The 19,694-nt window shown below is 37.1% G+C and overlaps 1 protein-coding gene across 1 annotated transcript in view; it reads right to left on the bottom strand.

Annotated features, from left to right (window-relative positions):
• MEGF6 (multiple EGF like domains 6) overlaps positions 1-19,694 on the bottom strand; it is a 172,777-nt gene that overhangs the window by 106,422 nt on the left and 46,661 nt on the right. The window contains exons 3-5 of the mRNA XM_023753913.1: positions 9,959-10,078; positions 8,088-8,210; positions 2,044-2,181 (exon numbers count right to left, since the gene is read on the bottom strand). Coding sequence (XP_023609681.1) covers positions 2,044-2,181; positions 8,088-8,210; positions 9,959-10,078 — 381 coding nt within the window. The remainder of the gene's footprint in view (positions 1-2,043; positions 2,182-8,087; positions 8,211-9,958; positions 10,079-19,694) is intronic.

A 19,694-nucleotide genomic window follows, 5' to 3' on the forward strand; every position in this document is an offset into this window, starting at 1 on the left:
TGTTGATTCTAAAATAAGCTAAAAAGAAAATTCTTTAATTTCCTCCAGATATGAATATTTTTACAAATCATCCATGACCTTAATCTGTTCTCAGGTAAATAAGCAAAGTTTGTATGTGTACTCTCCAAACAATTCATTGCCTTACTGTAGTGAATATTTGGTCTTTAGGAATGAGTGTTATTTATTGTTTGGAAATGAAATAAACTTAAACCATAAACAATATAATGTCATGCTGAAATCTCATAAATATGCAATTTTCTATATTTTGACCATGGCAGATGCTATTTTTTTCTAGTTATAAATACAAATTTTACTGAATTGTACTTTTCAAAGAATAAGGAAAGACACAAAATTGTAAGTCGCAAACAAAAGGTTTAGTGAAAAGACAAGTAGAGAGCAAGGAAGGGAAGGAGGAAGAAAAAAGGAACCCCTTATTTTTTCCAGAGATATAGGTATTAGCAAGGTAGAAAAATAAAAGCAAGTTTTTCATTAAATAAGAAGAAGAAATGAAAGCAATGGGTTTCATTAAGGCAGCAACTGTAGATTCAAAAAAATGCAGGAGGCAATGTTGGATCAAGATATACAAGTAATGACATTGTTTTGGTTAAATGATTTATGAAACCAGAAAACTTCAAAATCCCTTGAAGCTCATACTGTCACATAAGAAAAGAAATTCCAAATACTTACACCTTTGAAATTCACCTCTTTTATGATACTCTAGTTTGTCTCTAACCATTCTGAATAGCATAAAATGGTCAAAAAATTTTTTAGTACTCATAATTTTTAAGAAAGGTCATATAAAGCAACACACAAAAAACAAGCAAATATGATACTTAATTCCAGAATAATGGCAAATTGTTTAGAGGGGCTTGTAGGTGCTCTCAGACACAGAGCATATAATGATATAGTTTGATGCTCACTCTCCCTGTTTTTAGTAGATATTCCCTTTCCTCAGAAGTTCTAAATTCCACATTCATTATGAAGCAAGGTTGAAGTAAAATTTATTTTTCTCATTGTCTCTAATGATATGAGTTCTAATAATATGTCAGAAAAGTTATTTATTAAAAATGCATTTGAGTTGGGATTTCCAAAGAATTTTAAAGTTTTCTTTTGGAATGTAGGTGCCTGTCATACCAAAGTTGAACATGCATCCAAGCCATCACCAAGTTGAAAAGGAAATGCAGCCCTAACTGGTTTGGCTCAATGGATAGAGCGTCGGCCTGTTTATTCAAGGGTCCCAGGTTCGATTCCGGTCAAGGGCATGTACCCTGGTTGTGGGCACATACCCAGTAGGGAGTGTGCAGGAGGCAGCTGATTGATGTTTCTCTCTCATAGATGTTTCTAGAAACATCATCAATGTTTCTAACTCTCTATCCCTCTCCTTTCCTCTCTGTAAAAAATCAATAAAAATATATATATTTTTTTTAAAAAAGAAAGGGAAATGCAGTCCGGCCGGCATCACTCAGTGGTTGAGCATCCACCTATGGACCAGGAAGTCACAGTTTGATTCTAATTCCTGACCAGGACACATGTCTGGGTTGTGGGCTCAATCCCCAGTGTGGGACTTGCAGGAGGCAGCCAATTAAAGATCCTCTCTCATCATTGGTGTTTCTATTTCTCTCCTCCCCCTCTCTCTTACTCTCTGAAATCAATAAAAATATATTTTAAAGAAAGAAAAGGAAATGCATATGATTGAGCTTCTGCATGGGGTAGAGAGAAGTCGGGTACGTGGTAGCATTTGTTGAGTTACAAATTGCATTCAGTGGTTAGATAGGCCTTGGCATATTTTTCTGAAATAAAACTAAGTTCATATATTTTGTTAAATGTTTCAAAGCTCCTTTCACTTTAAAGTAAATATCCAAAGACCATGATGTCTTCTGCCAATTAATATTTCTTTTACATTTATCTAGTAGCCAGAGACTGATTTATTTCTCCATGCAGTTTGAGATATGTAGCTCAGATTACGGCAATAAGTTTTAGAGAGGAAAGGGCTAAATGAATCCTGGACAGCTCTAAAGGAAGATGGCATTTACCATACATTACCTATGCATGTTTTCTCATCTGAATCAAGCCGGTGTCCATGGTTACAGGAACAATGGGGCCCACCAAGTGCATGTTCGCAGTGATGTGAACAACCACCATTGTTCTTTTCACAGCTATTGACAATTTCCAATTCAATCCCTTTCCAAACAAGCAGAAGAGGGTTATTAGCATAACAGCAGAGAAACCTGAATATATGTCAACAAGAGGAATACTCTGTTGGGAGGACAACACACTTTATTGGAAATTTATCAATCCTCTACACATATAAAAGTAAAAGTCGGAGGGGCTATTAAGGATTGCAAATATCTATACAATATCAAAACACTAATAAACCTATAAGTAATATTAAGTTGACAAAATGGTGTAGAAAGGGAAATAGTCCACCACTGGCTATTAAACACTTATCTTAAATGACCTTTACCTTTGGGGATTCTCAGTTTTTGCAGAACATAAAAAAAATGTGTATTGAATCAGTAATCAGAAAGCACAGAGGTTGTCTGCCAGCTGACATTTCTTCTGTTCTCACGCTAATGGTATGTTATTATCTGTCCTTTCTAGAGGCTAGGAGTACTTGAAAATACTGTTAAAAATAGCCTTGAAACAGAAGTATGAACACAAAACCAATGAATTAGCTGATCATATTTAAATAATGTCATTTTAATGTGCTAATTAGCATTGAGGTATATGAAAGTCACTTATTATACAAACATACTATTACTCTGAAAACCAATTTGCTGATCCCAGTACATGTTAATTTGGGGCATTTTGGGTGACATCAAATTCACCATATGGATGCCAATTGTACTGAGCACAAAGGCATTATAATCAATCATTTTCTAAGTGAGGAAAAGAGAAATTTAAAAATGCTTTGAATCATTGTTAAAAGTATGGAATGTAGGTACTCTGCTATTTTTATCCTTGTCCTCTATTGTTCTTCATTTGTGTTGCTTGGACAGAAACTCTTATTAATGAGAATGTCTACGTTGATTCATTTCCTTCCATTATTAATACCTTAATCTTTTAAAAGAAGATGAGAAAGAACAGCAAGGGTACTTGGGATTGTGGTACTCCCTGAAAGTCTATATTCCCATTGAAACTGCCTAGGTATGTGCTATAGTTCCTGTACAGTTACAGTATAGAAATGATCCTCCCTCATCCCCGGCCTCCAGGCTATAGGAGCAGCTGCCCTATGTGTCCCAGAGCACCTCCCTTCATGCCATCATTATCCTCTATTACCAAGCTGATAGCAGATGTTCAAAAATAGGTTTTGAATAATTGAATAAACAAAAAGAATTATGCTAATCAATTTATTGCTGAAAATAAGAAGCCCTTTGGGTTTAGAAATAGCTATTTTAGGTCTGAGAAAAATTAGAAAGCTAAAGGAAAGATTGAAATAATAAAAGAAACTGATTTTTCATGATATGTTAACATATACTCTTTAGGGAGACATCTTTCAAATTTTGGTTCCTATTCTTGTTATTTTTCTGTGATCAATGCAGCTCTAAGACTTCTGGTAATACTTTAGTTTAATTATAAATAATATTATTATAACACCATTAAAATATAAATATATACTAGAGGCACGGTGCATGAAAATTCATGCACTGGAGGTGGAGGGGTCCCTCAGCCCAGCCTGCGCCCTCTCACAGTGCGGGAGCCCTCAGGGGCAGGAGGTGACCTAGTGATCAGGGGAAGGTGATGCCCCCATCACACCTCTGCTGCTGCCACTGACGGCAGTGGAAGCCTCGGCCGGCCCTGGTTACCTGAGCTTTGGGCAGCCCTAGGTGGCTGGGCAGTCAATATCCGAGGCTTGCCTGCACCTCGGGCCAGCCCTGGGTGGCTGGGGGGCTGAGGGCGGGTCTGGCTGCACTGCATGCTTGCCATCCCCCCGGCGGGGCTGAAAGGACTGGGGGACTCCAGTGGGGCTGAGTGGACTGGGCACCACCATCTTTTGGCTATTGGCGCCGCCATCTTTGTGACTGTGTGACAGTTAATTTGCATATTCCCTCTTTATTAGATAGGATGAGACTAAAACAAGGGTATACTCAGATCTATAACTGCTCAATAGAAGTAAGCTAAGATTTTGTGTCCTTGATACAGATGATGATGTTTAACCATAGTACTTAAAATTTTTCACTTTAAAATACTTTTTAAAATGACTCTTGTAGTTTCTCATAGGTAAAAAGTAATTATTATTTACTCTCTCTTTATATCTCTTTAAATGCATTAAATTTAAGTTAAACTACATATCGCTTGGAAATTTGGGGAAGTCTTATTTAACCAATTTCTAATCATAAAATAGTGATAGTTCATGTCCAGTGCACCATGGGGATCTGATGTTGTGAGAGCCTCTGAGAAGAGATTATATAAATATACAATATTATTTTCCTAGTAAAATGTTAAAACAATATTTTCCTAAAATATACGTGCTATATAAAGAGCACATAATTCATTGTTAAACATTACCATGCTCTCAAAACATTTACTCCACCTACAGATTTTGAAACAACTCAAAATACTAGTTTTTATCAAGAAAGTTCTGTATGTCAGTTAGTAAATATTGAAGCTTGGTGAGAGCTGCACAAAGAATTTGGCTAGCCAAATATTCACTTAAGAAAAACAAATCTAAAACCACACTTCAACCAAATGTATTCAACTCTAGGGTAAACTGCTTTCCCAAGTAAATTCTATAGAAAGCCTTTAACTCATAACTCATTAATACTGGCCCCCTCTTTCATGATAACTGAGAATGCACCAGTCATATTACAAGAGATTTTATTTCAGATATTTGTAAAATGTTCCTGGCCACATTAAAAAGTCAAAATATTAATAATAAGAAAAAACCCATCCATATTTCTCTGCCTCAGGGCATTAAGCAAAAGGCTCACTTCAGAAGAAGTTGTATCCTAATTATTAGTAAATTTTATTTAGTTTGTTCTTTAGAAGACATATCACCATAGCAAAATTGCACTGTCTTTAAGCAGTGGAAATATAGCAACAGACCTTAAGACTTCACTGATGACCCAGGCATTAAAGAAACATAGAATTTTATGCAGTGGAGGAAAATGAAGAATTTGGCGACTCTAAGTATGTCTGTTCACGAGAGAGCTTAGGTAAAAAACATGAAATTATTTATTCTATTTATCACTATTTTTACTCTTCTCCATTAATTAAAATTGATAGAAAGATATATGTATAAAAATATATGATGAAGTTGAAAGGATAGTATGTTTGGAGCCCAAAGACCCCAGTTAAAGTCCCAGTTCTCACTTACTAATTTTGTATCATTAGCTTTTTGGCTTCAACATTAAATAGATAGTTCACTAAGTTGTGGAGAAATGGGAAGAGCATCTAAGGAACTGAGACTAGAAATCAGCGGTTTGTTTGGGGTCAAGTTTGCAATGCTTATTAGTTAAGTAAATAGAGATATTGAGTACATAGTTTGGCATATTCACAAGTAATTAAAGAAAAAAGTGGAAATATAAATTTAACATTGAGAGAGTGGCCAAAGATGGAGAGAAAACCTCAATAGTGTGAACACATGGAAGAGAAGAAAGTATTTCAAGAAGAATGGGGGTTAGTCAACTGTGTTGGAAGCTGCTGAGAGGTCAGATAGTATAAAAGCAGAGAAGGTAACAGGCAGTCTGGTAACACAGAGGTCCTGGTTGACCATATTGAGGTAGAGGTGATAATCTGATTAATCTGAGACGATGAGACAATATAAGATGAAGAGGAGACATTGACAATGTTATAAAAAATTTGCTGTGAAGGTGATCAGATGAAGGCTCCGGTGGCATGTAGGCCTGTCAGAGTATACTTCCAGGATAGGAGCTATTGGAGTATGTTCACAAGCTGCTGAGAATGACCCACTAGATAACTGCACCAGCAGGGATCTTCAGATAATGAGAAGAAATGGAATCCAAAGTACAATGGAGAAGACAGTCTTTGATAGCAGTAGTTCCACTTCCTTCATAGCAATGGAGTCAAGGCTTCTCCATATAATTCTATGAGCAATTTCAAAACAGTTGGTAGCTTGAATCATGGTTGGTGACCATTTTATTGATAACATCAGAGATAAGGTAAGAATAAAGGCAAAAGGGTGATATAAAGATTTAGAAGAGAAAGGAAATATTCAACATTGGTTTTGATGGTGATGAAAGTGGACATATTCCATAGTATAGTTTTGTCCAGCCATGTGGCTGACTCATTTGAGACTTATGAATTTCAAATAAAGCCAATTAACATGGTTGTGTTTTAAACCTAGCAAAACTCTTCTGCTAAGGTATAGGTGTGAAGTGGAGAAGGAAGGGAAGAAGTCACTGAGAAAAAAGGTAGAGGATGAAGATAAGGAAGAATAAGAAATTGTTGATATACCATGATCACATGAGAGCCAGAGATAAGGAAAGCATACAAAGAAATAAGAAAGCATATTATTCTGTCATTTGAAGAAGAAGAGGGGAAGAAGAGGGTGGGTGAGGATGGGAAATATTGAGGCAGAGAACATGAAATATGAAGGAATCTGTATCAGATGGTTTTAAAGTTAGTTAAGTAGAAAGTGTGTTCCTCTATAGATTAATCAGCAGACCAGTGGGGAAGACACGAGAGAAGGAAATAGCTGCAAGAGCTATTAACAGCAGCTAATAATTCAGCTCATTAACATTTTAATATATTTGTAGTAAGGGATACATTACATTATATAACTGAGCCTAGGTGAGAAAGAAGCAAAGATTAGATGACATAGATCACAGGAGCAGAGGATGAGGCAGTGAAAGAGAATGCAAAAGTGGAAGGAAATGCTTAAAGAGGCATGAGAGAAAGGAATAAAAAATAGGGAGAACAGAAAAGGGTTGACAGGCAAGGTACTCTTTACAGCATCCAGTGTGTCTGATATTTTGCTACAAGCTAGAGCTGCTCCTTGTACTGCTGGTTCCTTCCCTCCTACTAGTTCCTTTTCCTTGAGCTTTTCCTTATAATTACTAGAGTTCAATAAATACTGTGTGGCAGAAGGGATGAAGAAAGGCAGGCTCTTCACAGGGAGAGCCATGGGTCTAAGGGAGCTCCATGTCAGAGGACTTGAGACTTAGCCCTTGCTGACTACACTGGGTGTCACTATGCTGACCATTTTCTTTTATTTTTTTAAAATTTATATTTATTGTTGAAATTATTATAGATGCCCCCTTTTTCCCCCATTGACCCCTTCTAGCCCACACCTGCCCCTGCCTCAGGCCTTCACCACACTATTGACTGTGTCCAAGGGTTATGCATATCCTATATAATAAAAGGGTAATACACAAATTGACCGTAATGGCAGAACGACCTGGGAATGACCGGCTGCTATGATGCACACTGACCACCAGAGGGCAGAGACTTAAAGCAGGAGCTGTCTCCTGGTGGTCAGTGTGCTCCCACAGGGTGAGCTCTGCTCAGCCACAAGCTGGGCTGAAGGCTACAAGTGCAGCGGCAGTGGCGGGAGCCTCTTCCACCTCCTCGGCAGTGCTAAAGATGTCTGACTGATGGCTTCGGCCCGCTCCCCATGGGGAACGGGCCGAACCCATGGGGAAAAATTCCCCCAAGGGCCCCTGGGGCGGGATGTCTGACTGCCAGCTTAGAGCAGGCCTAAGCCGGCAGGTGGGCATCCCCTGAGGGGTCTGGGACTGGGAGAAGGTGCAGGCTGGGCTGAGGGACCCCTCTGAGTGCACGAATTTTCATGCACCAGGCCTCTAGTATGTATATAAGTTATTTGATTGGTTGCTTCCCACCCACCCCATGCCATCCCTCTGCGATTCAACAGTCTGTTCCATATTTCTATTTCCATATGTCTCTGGATCTATTTTGTTCATCCATTTATTTTGTTTTTTAGATTCTACATATTTTCTATTGACTCTGGGGTTTGAACTTCTAAGCTCTCATCCCTACCGCATCCCAGTGGCAAACATTCTCAGGAGCTTTGCATTGGCAAGATATTCAGTGTTGTTCTTTCATTACTCTTGTTTAATACTTGTCAAATGTCACACATTCCCAGGGCTGTGATTGCTGCCACTTACTGTAACACCGTTTTCCATCAGCTCCCAGCTCAGAGCCAGGGTGACAGGCACAAGTGAAAGATCCCACTGAGTTCACACAGCGATGGCCGCAGTGAGCAAGCCCTTCTGCACATTCATTTATGTCTGCAGAGAGAGAAACACACAGTGGCTGTCTTTGGAGGTTGAATTCTGATTTATGTGTAAACTACAAACATTAACTAAAGCATTCCTCCCCTTCCGCTCCCATGTCCAGTGTAACAGTAAAATATCCCAATGAATCCATATTTACAAATAAACTAACTGCTAATGACATTAATTCTAGTGTAGGCTTATGCTCTCAAACACTTATTTCTATTATAACCTACTAGTATTTATTAATTGGTAGAAAGAGAAAAGAACACAAATAAAAAATATAGACATTCTCTATCTCCTAATAATATAGGTAGAAGTCATTACAATTTGTCTTTGGAATATATATCATATTCATAACCAAATATTATATTTCCCTGATTTAAGGTAGTCAGTACGTGTGGCCATAGATAAGGCAGGTTTGAGGCCTTCATATGTAGCAATCTACAATATATGTTGTACTTATGACTGTCCCTAGGCTGTGCTATTTAAACAGTGGTGCCCTCTCTCCTGACACTGAGAGCCAAGTCTATTCAGTGTCACTTCATTTTGTGGCCCATGTAGTCCTTGCTCCTTCCCTTTAGATGAATAGATCTCACCATCATTTTTCCCTACTAGAAGGTCCTCCTTGTCATCTGTACCAGGGCACTTAAGAGAAATGCCCATTATGTAAAACCCTAAGTAGGCAGTAATTAGGGGGATAGACTTTCTAAGAAGAATGGTTTTACATAAAAACTTTTAAAGAGATTTTATATATATAGATATAGGTGTATGCACATATCTATATATGTATATATCTGTCGATTTCCCATAAATATTTAACATATCCTATTTTGTACCAGGTGCTGAGAGAGGCAGGTCCTATGTAAACAGAGGACAAAACAGAAACATTTTCTGACAGAAAAGTGTGTTAACACAGTCCATAGAAAATTTTATCTTAGTTTTGGCTTAAAGAAAAAAAAAACACACCTAACGCCACTCTTTAATACTTTTTCATTTTCTCAAAATATTTATCAGTCCCATAAGTCAGGAAACGTTTTGATATTTTTATAATTAATCCAAATATACCATTTCTCATGTCATGAAAATGTTATGATAAAATGAAGGATTCTGCAATTTCTCAGAAGTTATTAAAACAAAACACTGTCCCACAGGAATAACTTCATTTGTCAGTTCTGGTCATCAAATAATTTATCTCTTCATCTTTGAATTGAAGTATGGCTGTTTTGTTATTTCTAGGAAACAGAATTATGTAACCTTGAATTTGTAGCTTGCCTTCTTTCCTTCCTTCCTTCCTTCCTTCCTTCCTTCCTTCCTTCCTTCCTTCCTTCCTTCCTTCCTTCCTTCCTTCCCTTTCTTCCTTTTTTTGTTTCAATTGTCCCTAACTCTAAGAACACTTTTGGACATACTTGGTTTTCAAAGGTTATCCATACCTCCTGTGGCCTAAAATAAAATGAAAAACTTCCCTATGTGGTTATGGAAGGTTTTGAAATATTAATTCTGGAACTCACTTCAAAATGAGAAAGAGAAACCAGAACACATTAATTCTGAAGCTACCCCAGACCTTTTCTTTGTAATTTAAAATGTCTCTGAGTTTTTATAGTATCATAAAATACTTTTCAGAATGATCAAATAAGAACACAAATGTTCCTTTTTAAGCATAAATGAAAACACCTTTCTCCTAGCTGCTCTAACTATTCAAACTACATTACCACACAATTTCAAACAATTACATAATTAAGCTATCAGACTCATTTTCCTACCTCTGCAGGCCTTTTTGTCTTCAGACAGCTGGTACCCTGGGTGACAGGCACACCTGGCCACTCCATTCTCACTCTGACAGATGTGGGCACATCCATTCGCACCTGTGCAGGGGTCCATCTCTAAAAGCAATTAAGCAGAGATAGTTTGCAATTAATTAACTTGAGAAAGTTATATAGAGTGGAAGGGTGGAGAAAGGTAAAGAGGGAATGGGGCCACTGGCTTTCTCACCTAAAGATGGTGAGGACACTTGAAAATTCTTTCCCACTTTAGATGCAACTAATCCATCAAAACGTTTCCCACTGTGTGACCTGAACTCCAAAGTCTGAACAAATCAAAACACGGATCAAGGCCAAAGAAGAAGTAGCTTAATTTCACTCTTCCCAAAAGTATACCTGGTGCCCAAAGTTAAATGGAGTCAGCAGAAAATCCTCCATACACCTTTGCTCTTCCCCCACCTTCTCTCTCCATCTTTTCTACAACTTTGAGCAGCAGAATCATCCTTACACAAACCTTTTTACCACCTCTAGACCTTCTCTGCCTCACTGTGTGAGACAAGGCCAACTGGAGAGACAGGGTCAATTCTTAGCTACAGCTGCCATGGAAATGAAAGAAAGAAGTTCAGATCCCTCTGGAATTAGCCAGCTGGCCTCCTTCTCTCCCTCACTTGCTCCCGTCTTAGTATTAGTTATAGTCTCTGAATATCCAAACTAATGTGAAGCCACACATCCTATCAGGAACATCTCCACACAGAGCTTACCGAATTTATGGGTGAAGTGATTCTGGTCTGACTTTGGGAATCCAGCCTTGTCTACATTAAAGGCTGCTAGGGTGGGACTGCAGTCCCCCATATGTAAAAAATATAATGCACAATACAAAGAGCAAAACAATGTATAAAGCTACCTTATCTCCACATTCTCCCCTTCAATCACTACCATAGATAAATGCTTTCATGCATTTCTTGTAAATCCTTCCAGACTATGAAAATATAAGTAATACAAATATCCATCTATCTATCTATCATCTCTATCTATCTATCTATCTATCTATCTATCTATCTATCTATCTATTATCTCAGATACAATAGACATTGTTTTGCTCCTTGCTTTTACGTAGGGAGAGGTTGAGTTGAATATGCAGACCAATTAGGAAGAGTATTTCCATTTATTTTAGGTCTTTAATTAATTTCAACAATGTTTTACAGTTTTCAGTATATAATTTTTGCATTGCTTTATTAAATTTGTTCTTACTCATCTTATTATTTTTGATGCTATTATAAATAGAACTGCTTTTTTTTTAAATTTTACTTTCAGATTGTTCTTTGCTAGTGCATAGAAATCCACTTGATTTTTATATGTCAACCTTATTTCCTGCAACTTTGATGAATTTTTTGTTAGTTCTAATATTTTTGTCAGTGGATTCCTTAATATTTTCTACATACAAGATGATTTCATCACCAAATAGAGATATTTTAACTCCCCCTTTCTAATCGAGGTGATTTTTATTTTATTTTCTTGTCCTTTTTGCTCTGGCTATAACTTCCAGTACAATGTTGAAAGAAGTGGTGTGAACAGATTCTTGTCTTCTCCTGATCTTGGGTAGAAAATTTCCCTAATTAAGTATAATGTTCACTGTGTGTTTTTATAGGTTTCTTCTATCAGATTAAAAAAGTTCTCTTCTATTTCTAGTTCATTGAGTTATATTTACCACAAAAGGATATTTGATTTTTTAGTGTGTTTTCCCCCCCCTGCATCTATTGAGATGATAATATGTGTTTGTCCTTTATTCTATCAATATGGTATATGACATCAACTGATTTTTAGATATTAAACTGACCTTGTTTTCCTGAGAAACATCCTATTTGATCATAGTGAATATTCCATTTTATATATTGTTGGATGTGGTTTCCTTGTATTTTGTTGAGGATATTTATATTTATACTAGTGGCCTTGTGCACGAAATTAGTGCACTGGGTTCCTCAGCCCAGCCTGCACCCACCACTGCCACTGTGCTCACCAGCCTTGAGCCTGGCTTCTGGCTGAGCAGCGCTCCCTTTGTGGAAGCACACTGACCGCCAGGGGGCAGCTCCTGCATTGAGCGTCTGCCCCCTGGTGGTCAGTGCACATCAAAGCCACTGGTCATTTTGCTGTTTGGTCGATTTGCATACTAGTCTTTTATTATACAGTGGGGCCTTGACTTACCAGTGTCCTGACTAACAAGTTTTTCGAGATACGAGCTGTCTCTTGGCTGATTTTTTGCTTTGAGTTGAGAGCTAAAATTCAGGTTACGAGCCAGCTTCAGATACCCCACCACTAGTTGGTGCAGCGAACGGCACAGTGAACTCCACAACATCAGCCCAGCATCACGTGTCTCACTCGTTCACAATTGATTTGACATACGAGTAATTTGAGTTACGAGCTTCGTCATGGAATGAATTAAATTTGCATATTAGTCTTTTATTATATAGGATTTATATTCATATTCATATTCATATTGGTCTGCAGTGTTCTTTTTTATTAAATCCTTGTCTGGTTTTTGTATCAGGGCAATAATACTGGCCCTATAGAATGAGTTGGGAAGTGTCCTCTCCTTTTCTACATTTTGAAATAATTTGTGAAGAACTTACATTTATTGTTCTTTAAATGCTTGGAATATTTCACCATTGAAACCATCTGGGTCTGAGCTTTTCTTAATGGAAAGTTTTAAAAATTACTAATTCTATCTCTCTACTTATTATACGTCTAACCAGATCTTCTATTTTTTAGAAGTCTGATTCAGTAGTTCTTATCATTCTAAGAACTTGTTCATTTCATCTAAGTCATCCAATTTGTTGTGATACAGTTCAGTGTTACCTTATTCTCTTTTTTATTTCCTGAGGGTCAGTAGTGATGTTCCCTCTTTCATTCATATTTTAAATAATTTGAGTCATCTCTCTTTTTTTCCTTTGTCACTCTAGCTAAAGGTTTGTCAGTTTTATTTATCTTTTCAAAGAACCAATTTTGGGTTATATTAACTTTCTTATTTTTCTATTCTCTAGTCCATGAATTTTATACTAATAATTATATTTGCTTTCCTTTTATTCTTACCTTTCCCTATCTTTTCCTACTTTTGTTGCTTCTGCCTAATATCAGTTCTCTATGTAACTCTTAAATTTAAGTCTACAGATTCAATCTGCCCCCACATTTGACCCTCTCCTCCATCCTTGCTGGACCTTTTTGGTTTTGTTTGCTTCCTTCATTGCATCTGTATGTTTTGTCACAGGGTGAGAAGATGTTGACCTATACAGCCAGATTTATATTAGAAACTTGATATTTTTAATCCATATCCCCCATCACCAGCTCTCAAGACAATGAGTAGGTAACGTCTCTTCTTACCCTTGAAAAATGAGGGATTGTTTCTACCAGAAGCAAGATTATAAAGTAGATTTCAATTATCTTTGATATGCTTTTCTCATCAACCACTACATCTGGGAACCTTTTCTCTAAACTTACTTTAATTTCCTATTGTCATTAATGCCTTCTTAATGCCTAAGGTCTTTAACTATAAGGTGTTGTTACTGTTCCAGAAAAGGGCTAAATATAACCTCCCCACAGCAAATCCCAGTACTATCAAAAGCAATTTAATGAAGAAAGATAACCTTTTCAACAAATGTATAGGCAACCAAATAAATCTTGACCTAAATTTCAGATCTTACAAAAACTTAACAAAAAAATAGATTAAAAACTTAAATGTAAAAAAATAACTTAAAAAAATAGAAAAAAATCAGCCTTATTAATACCACTAAAACTGACATCAATCCAGATAAAAATGTATAAATAAACTGGCATATTCATACCATGCAATACTATAAACTACTGCTACAAGCAATAACTTGGATGAATCTCCAGAGAATTATGCTGAGTGAAAAAAGCTAATCCATAATAGTTACATACTATGTAATTCTATTTATATAACATTCTTGAAATGACAAATTATAGAAATGGATAGCATAGTATTTGTCAGGGGTTAGGGAGGGAATACGCATGAAAGGAAAGTGATGATGGCTGTTAAATGGCAACATGAGGGATCCTTGTGGTAATAAAAAAAAGGTCTGAAAATCTTGACAGTGTCAATATCAATATCCTGGTTGTGATATTGTTTTGTAATTTTGCAAGATGTCACCATTGAGAGAAACTGGAAAATGTACATGAGCTGTCTCTATATTATCTGATAAAACTGCAGATGAACCTAAAATTATCTCCAAAAAAAGTTTAATGAAAAAAACAAAGCAATATGAAAACAAAATGAACAGAATTTAAGTGACCAGTGGAAAAAAAACAACATATAATAAACTAGAATCTCAGAAAGAGAGAATTAGAAAAAGAAAAAAAACATTGAAAGAAAATAACTAATTTTACAAATTTGAAGAAAATTAAACCCACATACTCTAGAGTCTCAATTAACTTGAGCAGTTATTAAACATTTATCGGCATAACACTGACCACATTGGTAGTGGTGATGGTCTTGTCAGAATGTGTTATATTATGCAGATGAAAATCTATTTAAACAGATTTTATGTAGATATTTTCAAAGATTGAAGAATTGTCCCTATCAACTATTTTAGTTGATTCATATCTTCACTAATTGTCATGATTACAAAGTTTTCAGTCCCCATATGGATTGCTGGATATAATAGGTCATGCGCTGTCCCTGTCCTTTGTAGCCTTTGTTACCTTAAGGACTCTAGTTTTCCATTTATATGTTTAAGTACCAACCTTACCAGCTTAAAAATGTAAGCTTTTAACACTGCTCTCTCTGTTCCGTATCCTTCCGATGAAAAGTGGAGTTGGGTTGCAGCACAGGAGAGAAATTCAGAAGGGGAATATTGAAGTAATGACTGCAGTAGGAGAAGAGGGAACCTATTTCCCTGGCCACAGGTGTTGGCGCCCTGGACAACAGGACTGGCAGCTTCTCCAGGTGCTGCAGCCTGGGACCTCGGGCAGGTGGTTTGTCCATCTCCTGGGCTGCAGCCAGCCGCAGGCGCTGGCACCTGGACCAAAGGTGGGCGGCTTCTTCTTCTGGCAGCTTCTTCTTCTTCTGTGCTTCCAGGGAGGGCAGTCAGTTATGTGTATATGTGTGTGCATGCAAACATAGGTGTGTACACGTGTGTATGTGGAAATCTGCTGGGCAAGTCAAAACCATAGAAGAGTTGCCCCCTATCTCTTGAATCTTCCAGAGATACCCCCCACTTTTTTATTTTATCACTACTGGAGGGTCAGTATTTGCAGCCAGCCAGCCAGTGACTCTCTCAGTGTCTATTTCCGACTACTTTCCCTGTCTGTCCATCATTTTTACTCCCAATATGATGTATAGAGAAGGAGTCAGGATGCTGTCTTCCCATGAATGGTAGTCAGTAAAAAACCAATTGCATTTTAGTTGGGCAATGCCCCTACCCACCCTTCAAATCCCTTCCACCATGCATTTCTGTTTCCCTTTTTGTTTGTTGGATTGTTCTGCTGCTCCTTCTCCTCACTCCACCACCCTTGGATCATAATGTAAAATTCTTTTACCATGTCAAGAAATTATTAAAAATGCAAGTACTTTGAAAAAAAATACAGCTACTTCTCCAAACACAGCTGGCGGCCGCTTCTTCCCTGCCCCGCCCAGCTTCTCTGATCACCGGCCGGGGGGCGGGCAAAGGTGGCCCCAGTTCTCCAATCACGGGCCAGGAGGGTTTCTGATCACTGTCAGCGGCAGGCGGCTTCTTCAGTCCTTCCCCTTTTGCCTCCCAGCATTGTGCTGACATATGCAAATTAACCACCATCTTTGTTGGCGGTTAACCGCCATCTTTGTTGGCAGTTAATTTGCCTATCACCCTGATTAACCAATGGGAAACGTAGCGAAGGTATGGTCAATTACCATGCTTGTCTATTATTAGATAGGGTATGTGTATTTTGTTAAGAAAATGCTTCATTTAAAAACAGTCACCCTGAAGGCACATGGGATAAAATCTTTCACCGACTTTGCAATCTTAAATCCCTCAGTATCTTGCATGCTTATACACACTTAAGATGTTTCAAATTAAAAAGAAATTGCTGTTTCTTTTTCACTTTCTATGGAACTCGTAAATAAGAAGGTAATTTGTATGGATAAACTGGCATATTTCACTAAATATGTTAGTTTAACAGCAGTTTAAAATAATATATAGCAATTTATCATGGACAGCTCAAATTCTGGAAATCATTTAAAAAACGATTATTAGTCACAATTTTGGAAAATGTTTCAGCAAAAAATATATTTTATGTATTTTCAATATGACTTCAAACCTTATTTGGGTTTTTAAAAACTATGAGATAAAAATAAGATTTAACAATTCAAAGGTTGGCTCTAATTATAATATTTTTCTCAAATGAATTTTTCCATATAATTCTACTATCCAGGAGACGTATTACAAAAGTACAGCTAGAGAGGCAGTTTTGAGTTATTTATAAAATTAAACGTGTATCTACCTTGCAAACTATATGGGCCAATTTAAACTTCTCAATTTTTATGGAAAGTACACTTTTAGAATTTGTGCAAATGTACACTAAAGCAGCTAAACATTATTTTATTGTAACCAGTTACACAAATTTCAAACGGCCCAGAATTTTTCTGGGAACCAGAATTCTGGCAGTTAAAGACAGGATTAAGATGTCATGGGGAGAAATCACTTTCTCAAAAATATAGTATATCGGTAACCTCTATGCACATCCCTATAGGCCCAATAGATTTGTTAAAGGCACTTACTAGTTAGAGTCCCTGATCTCATCTCTCTTTAGATTCTAATTTCTTGACTTTCAAACATGATTCAGAGCCAATGATTCTACTCCTAAGGTTTGTTTAACAAAGTACCCATGTGGCTAAACAATGCACATTTTATACATGAAAATACAATGACATTTTATCAGGAAATGTGTTCTGGCCCAAGAAATATTTTGCTGAGAAAAATTACTTGAACATATGGTAATAAAAATATACACTCTAAAATTCTGATAGGTTCTGTAATCGTTGATATTGAAATATAATGGGCTCTCCATTTGTGCAGTAATTATACAATGTAGAGTATGTCTGGGCCCTTGGCACTTCTCTTCTCTGGATCAATTCCTACTCTTATTTCAAAAGTTAGATGTTGTTGCCTTTAAAAAGCCCTCTCCACACCTTTGGGCTGGCTTATGTGCTATTAACATGGGTTCCCCTAATATTTACGCACACCTTTACTACTGTGCTGCTACACTTGCGCACTTGTCTCCCTTTCCAGACCAGGACAGAGCTTCTTAAGGGCAGGGATCTCTGACTTTCGTATCCAAGAATTCATTTCCAAACCCAGTGTCTGCCAAAATTAGGAATTTGAAAATGTCCCTTGCATGAAGGAAATAAATGACAACTCAGTAAGTGAAAGGATGGTGAGGAAGGTCAGTAAATTGTCTTTCTGGTAAAATACCAAATTGCTATTTCGAGCCTGAAATAAATAAATCCTCAAAGCAAAAATGAGATAAAACAATATTTGGTACATGCTCTTTAAAAAGAGACAGAAAATCCCCTAAACCTTTAGATTTTCCTTTTAAGTTTTGCTCATAGCTAATATTATTCATTTCATACATTCACTATATCTGTTCAAGTCCCTCAGTGAGTCAAGTCTTATTTCTAGCTCAGCATTATGGATCCCTTTCATCTGGCCCTAGATAAAATGCAAGAAATCTATTTAGTGCCTGGAGAGAAGCATGGCTGCCTTTGGTGCTTCTACACGCTTAATGAACTGCATGTTCCCTTTAAAGACTAATCCAAACCAACCAGAGTTAGGGTCATTAGGAGGCTTACAAGGGCGCTCAGACATGAAATGCTCTCTAAGAATCTAACTGAGATTCATAATCGACAGCATCTCAGTTTATGAGACAGTAGGATTGTATTCATCAAAGTACAATATAAGACTTTGTATTGACTCCATGAAGAAACCAGCCACATCTTCCTATGCTGCTATAGTTTAGTCTAGCTGTCAATTTGGCAGTTCCTGGGTTGCAAATTGTGGATACTGTTGCTTAACATTCATGTCTGGTTCACATCCCAGCAGTGGCAGTTCACCATCTACAATCATGTTTCCTAACTGCAGCCCAGCCCAGCTGGAGAGCCAATTTCTAACACAATTGCAGTTGGCTCTGACAAGAGGTCTGGTAGTCAAATGCCACATTCTCAGAGGTACTTGGAGACGGCTTTGTGAAGCATTAATAGATGCAATGGGGAAATCAATGGACAGGAGCGAAACATTCTTTTAAAAGTTAAATATATAATTTAAAATTTTCTATGCCTCAGAATTGCTATAATAATTATTGTCTAGAATACTCATGTTGACATTTAACATGCTAAACTTTCAAAATGCCATAGAGAAAAGATCAAAGGGACATCAATGCGGAGCCGGACTCTGCCCAAGCCACTAGCTCAGTGACCTTGAGACAATCACTTGACTTATTGAAGCCTTAAGTCCCTTATCTGTAAAACAAGCATAATACTAATTATGGGATTGTTATGAATGTTAACTGAAGCAACCTATGCAAGGAAACTAACACTGTACCAGAATATTATAAGGACTCAATAAGTGTCCGGCATTATTAGTATAAATATAATAAAGAGAGAAATTGAAATAATCTAGTATCAGAAAGAGAGATTTTAGAATTCAAGGTATTTGAAGTAAAACAACTATGAGAAGTATGGAAATCCAGAGTATATACTTAAACCTGACTGGAGTTGGGGAAATAAAGAATTCTTGTGTAGGGAGTTAAGAGACTCGAGACAAATACTACAGTCAGCAAAGATTTACTAAATTCTTACCATGTGTAAGGTACTAGGAGAAAAAGATAAATAAAGTATTCCCATTGCCCTTAAGGAGTTTACACTGTGTGGGGAAATGAACAAGTAAGTACATATGGGAAAAGTGTAGAAGGACAAGTTCAAGTACTAGGAAAAGACCGGGACTAGGAAAGATTAAGTCCTCAAAATCTGAAGGAAGAAACTTTCGAAAAGAAAGTCGAGAGCAAACTGCTGAGGGGTGGAGAGTCAACAAAAAGGGCTAGAATTTATGAGTGTTTCCCTTGTGCTAAGCATAGTTATAGGCACTTCTCACATATTCAATACATCATTCAAGTAAGTTGAGGACAAGTATTTACTGGATGGTAGCAGGGAGCAAGGAGATGAATTTGGAAGAGATAATAGCTCTGAGCTACATTTGGAAATCTTAAATAATAGTGATTATTATAATAATTATAGATACTTATTAAAATTACGGATAATGTTTCTATAGGGCTTAATATGTTCTACACACTGTTTTAAGGAAGGGCTTTACATATATTCATTAATTTAATCTTCACAACTCAGTGAAGTAGGTACAATTTAATCTCCATTTTATAGATAAAGAAACTGAAGCAGAAAACATATTCAAAGTCTCTAAGGTAAAAAGTGACAGACGGGATTTGTGGAAAAAGAGGGCTTTACACCCATGTGGCTGAATTCAGAACCTGTTTCTAACTCTTACACTATATTGGAGGGAGAGACCTTGGGTGCTCTCTCTCATGATAGTTTTAGCGATGGGCTGCTAACAAATATATCTTATAAAGGGCAATGTACCCAGCTGATGAGGGTTTCAGAAAATAATTGGCAAAGAGATAGAATTAAATTTAGCCAAAAAAATGAATAAAAGGGACAGAAAAGCTAAAAAGGAAATGGGGCTTT

This window comes from Myotis lucifugus, unplaced genomic scaffold (genome assembly GCF_000147115.1).
Source record: "Myotis lucifugus unplaced genomic scaffold, Myoluc2.0 scaffold_53, whole genome shotgun sequence".
Lineage (NCBI taxonomy): Eukaryota > Metazoa > Chordata > Mammalia > Chiroptera > Vespertilionidae > Myotis > Myotis lucifugus.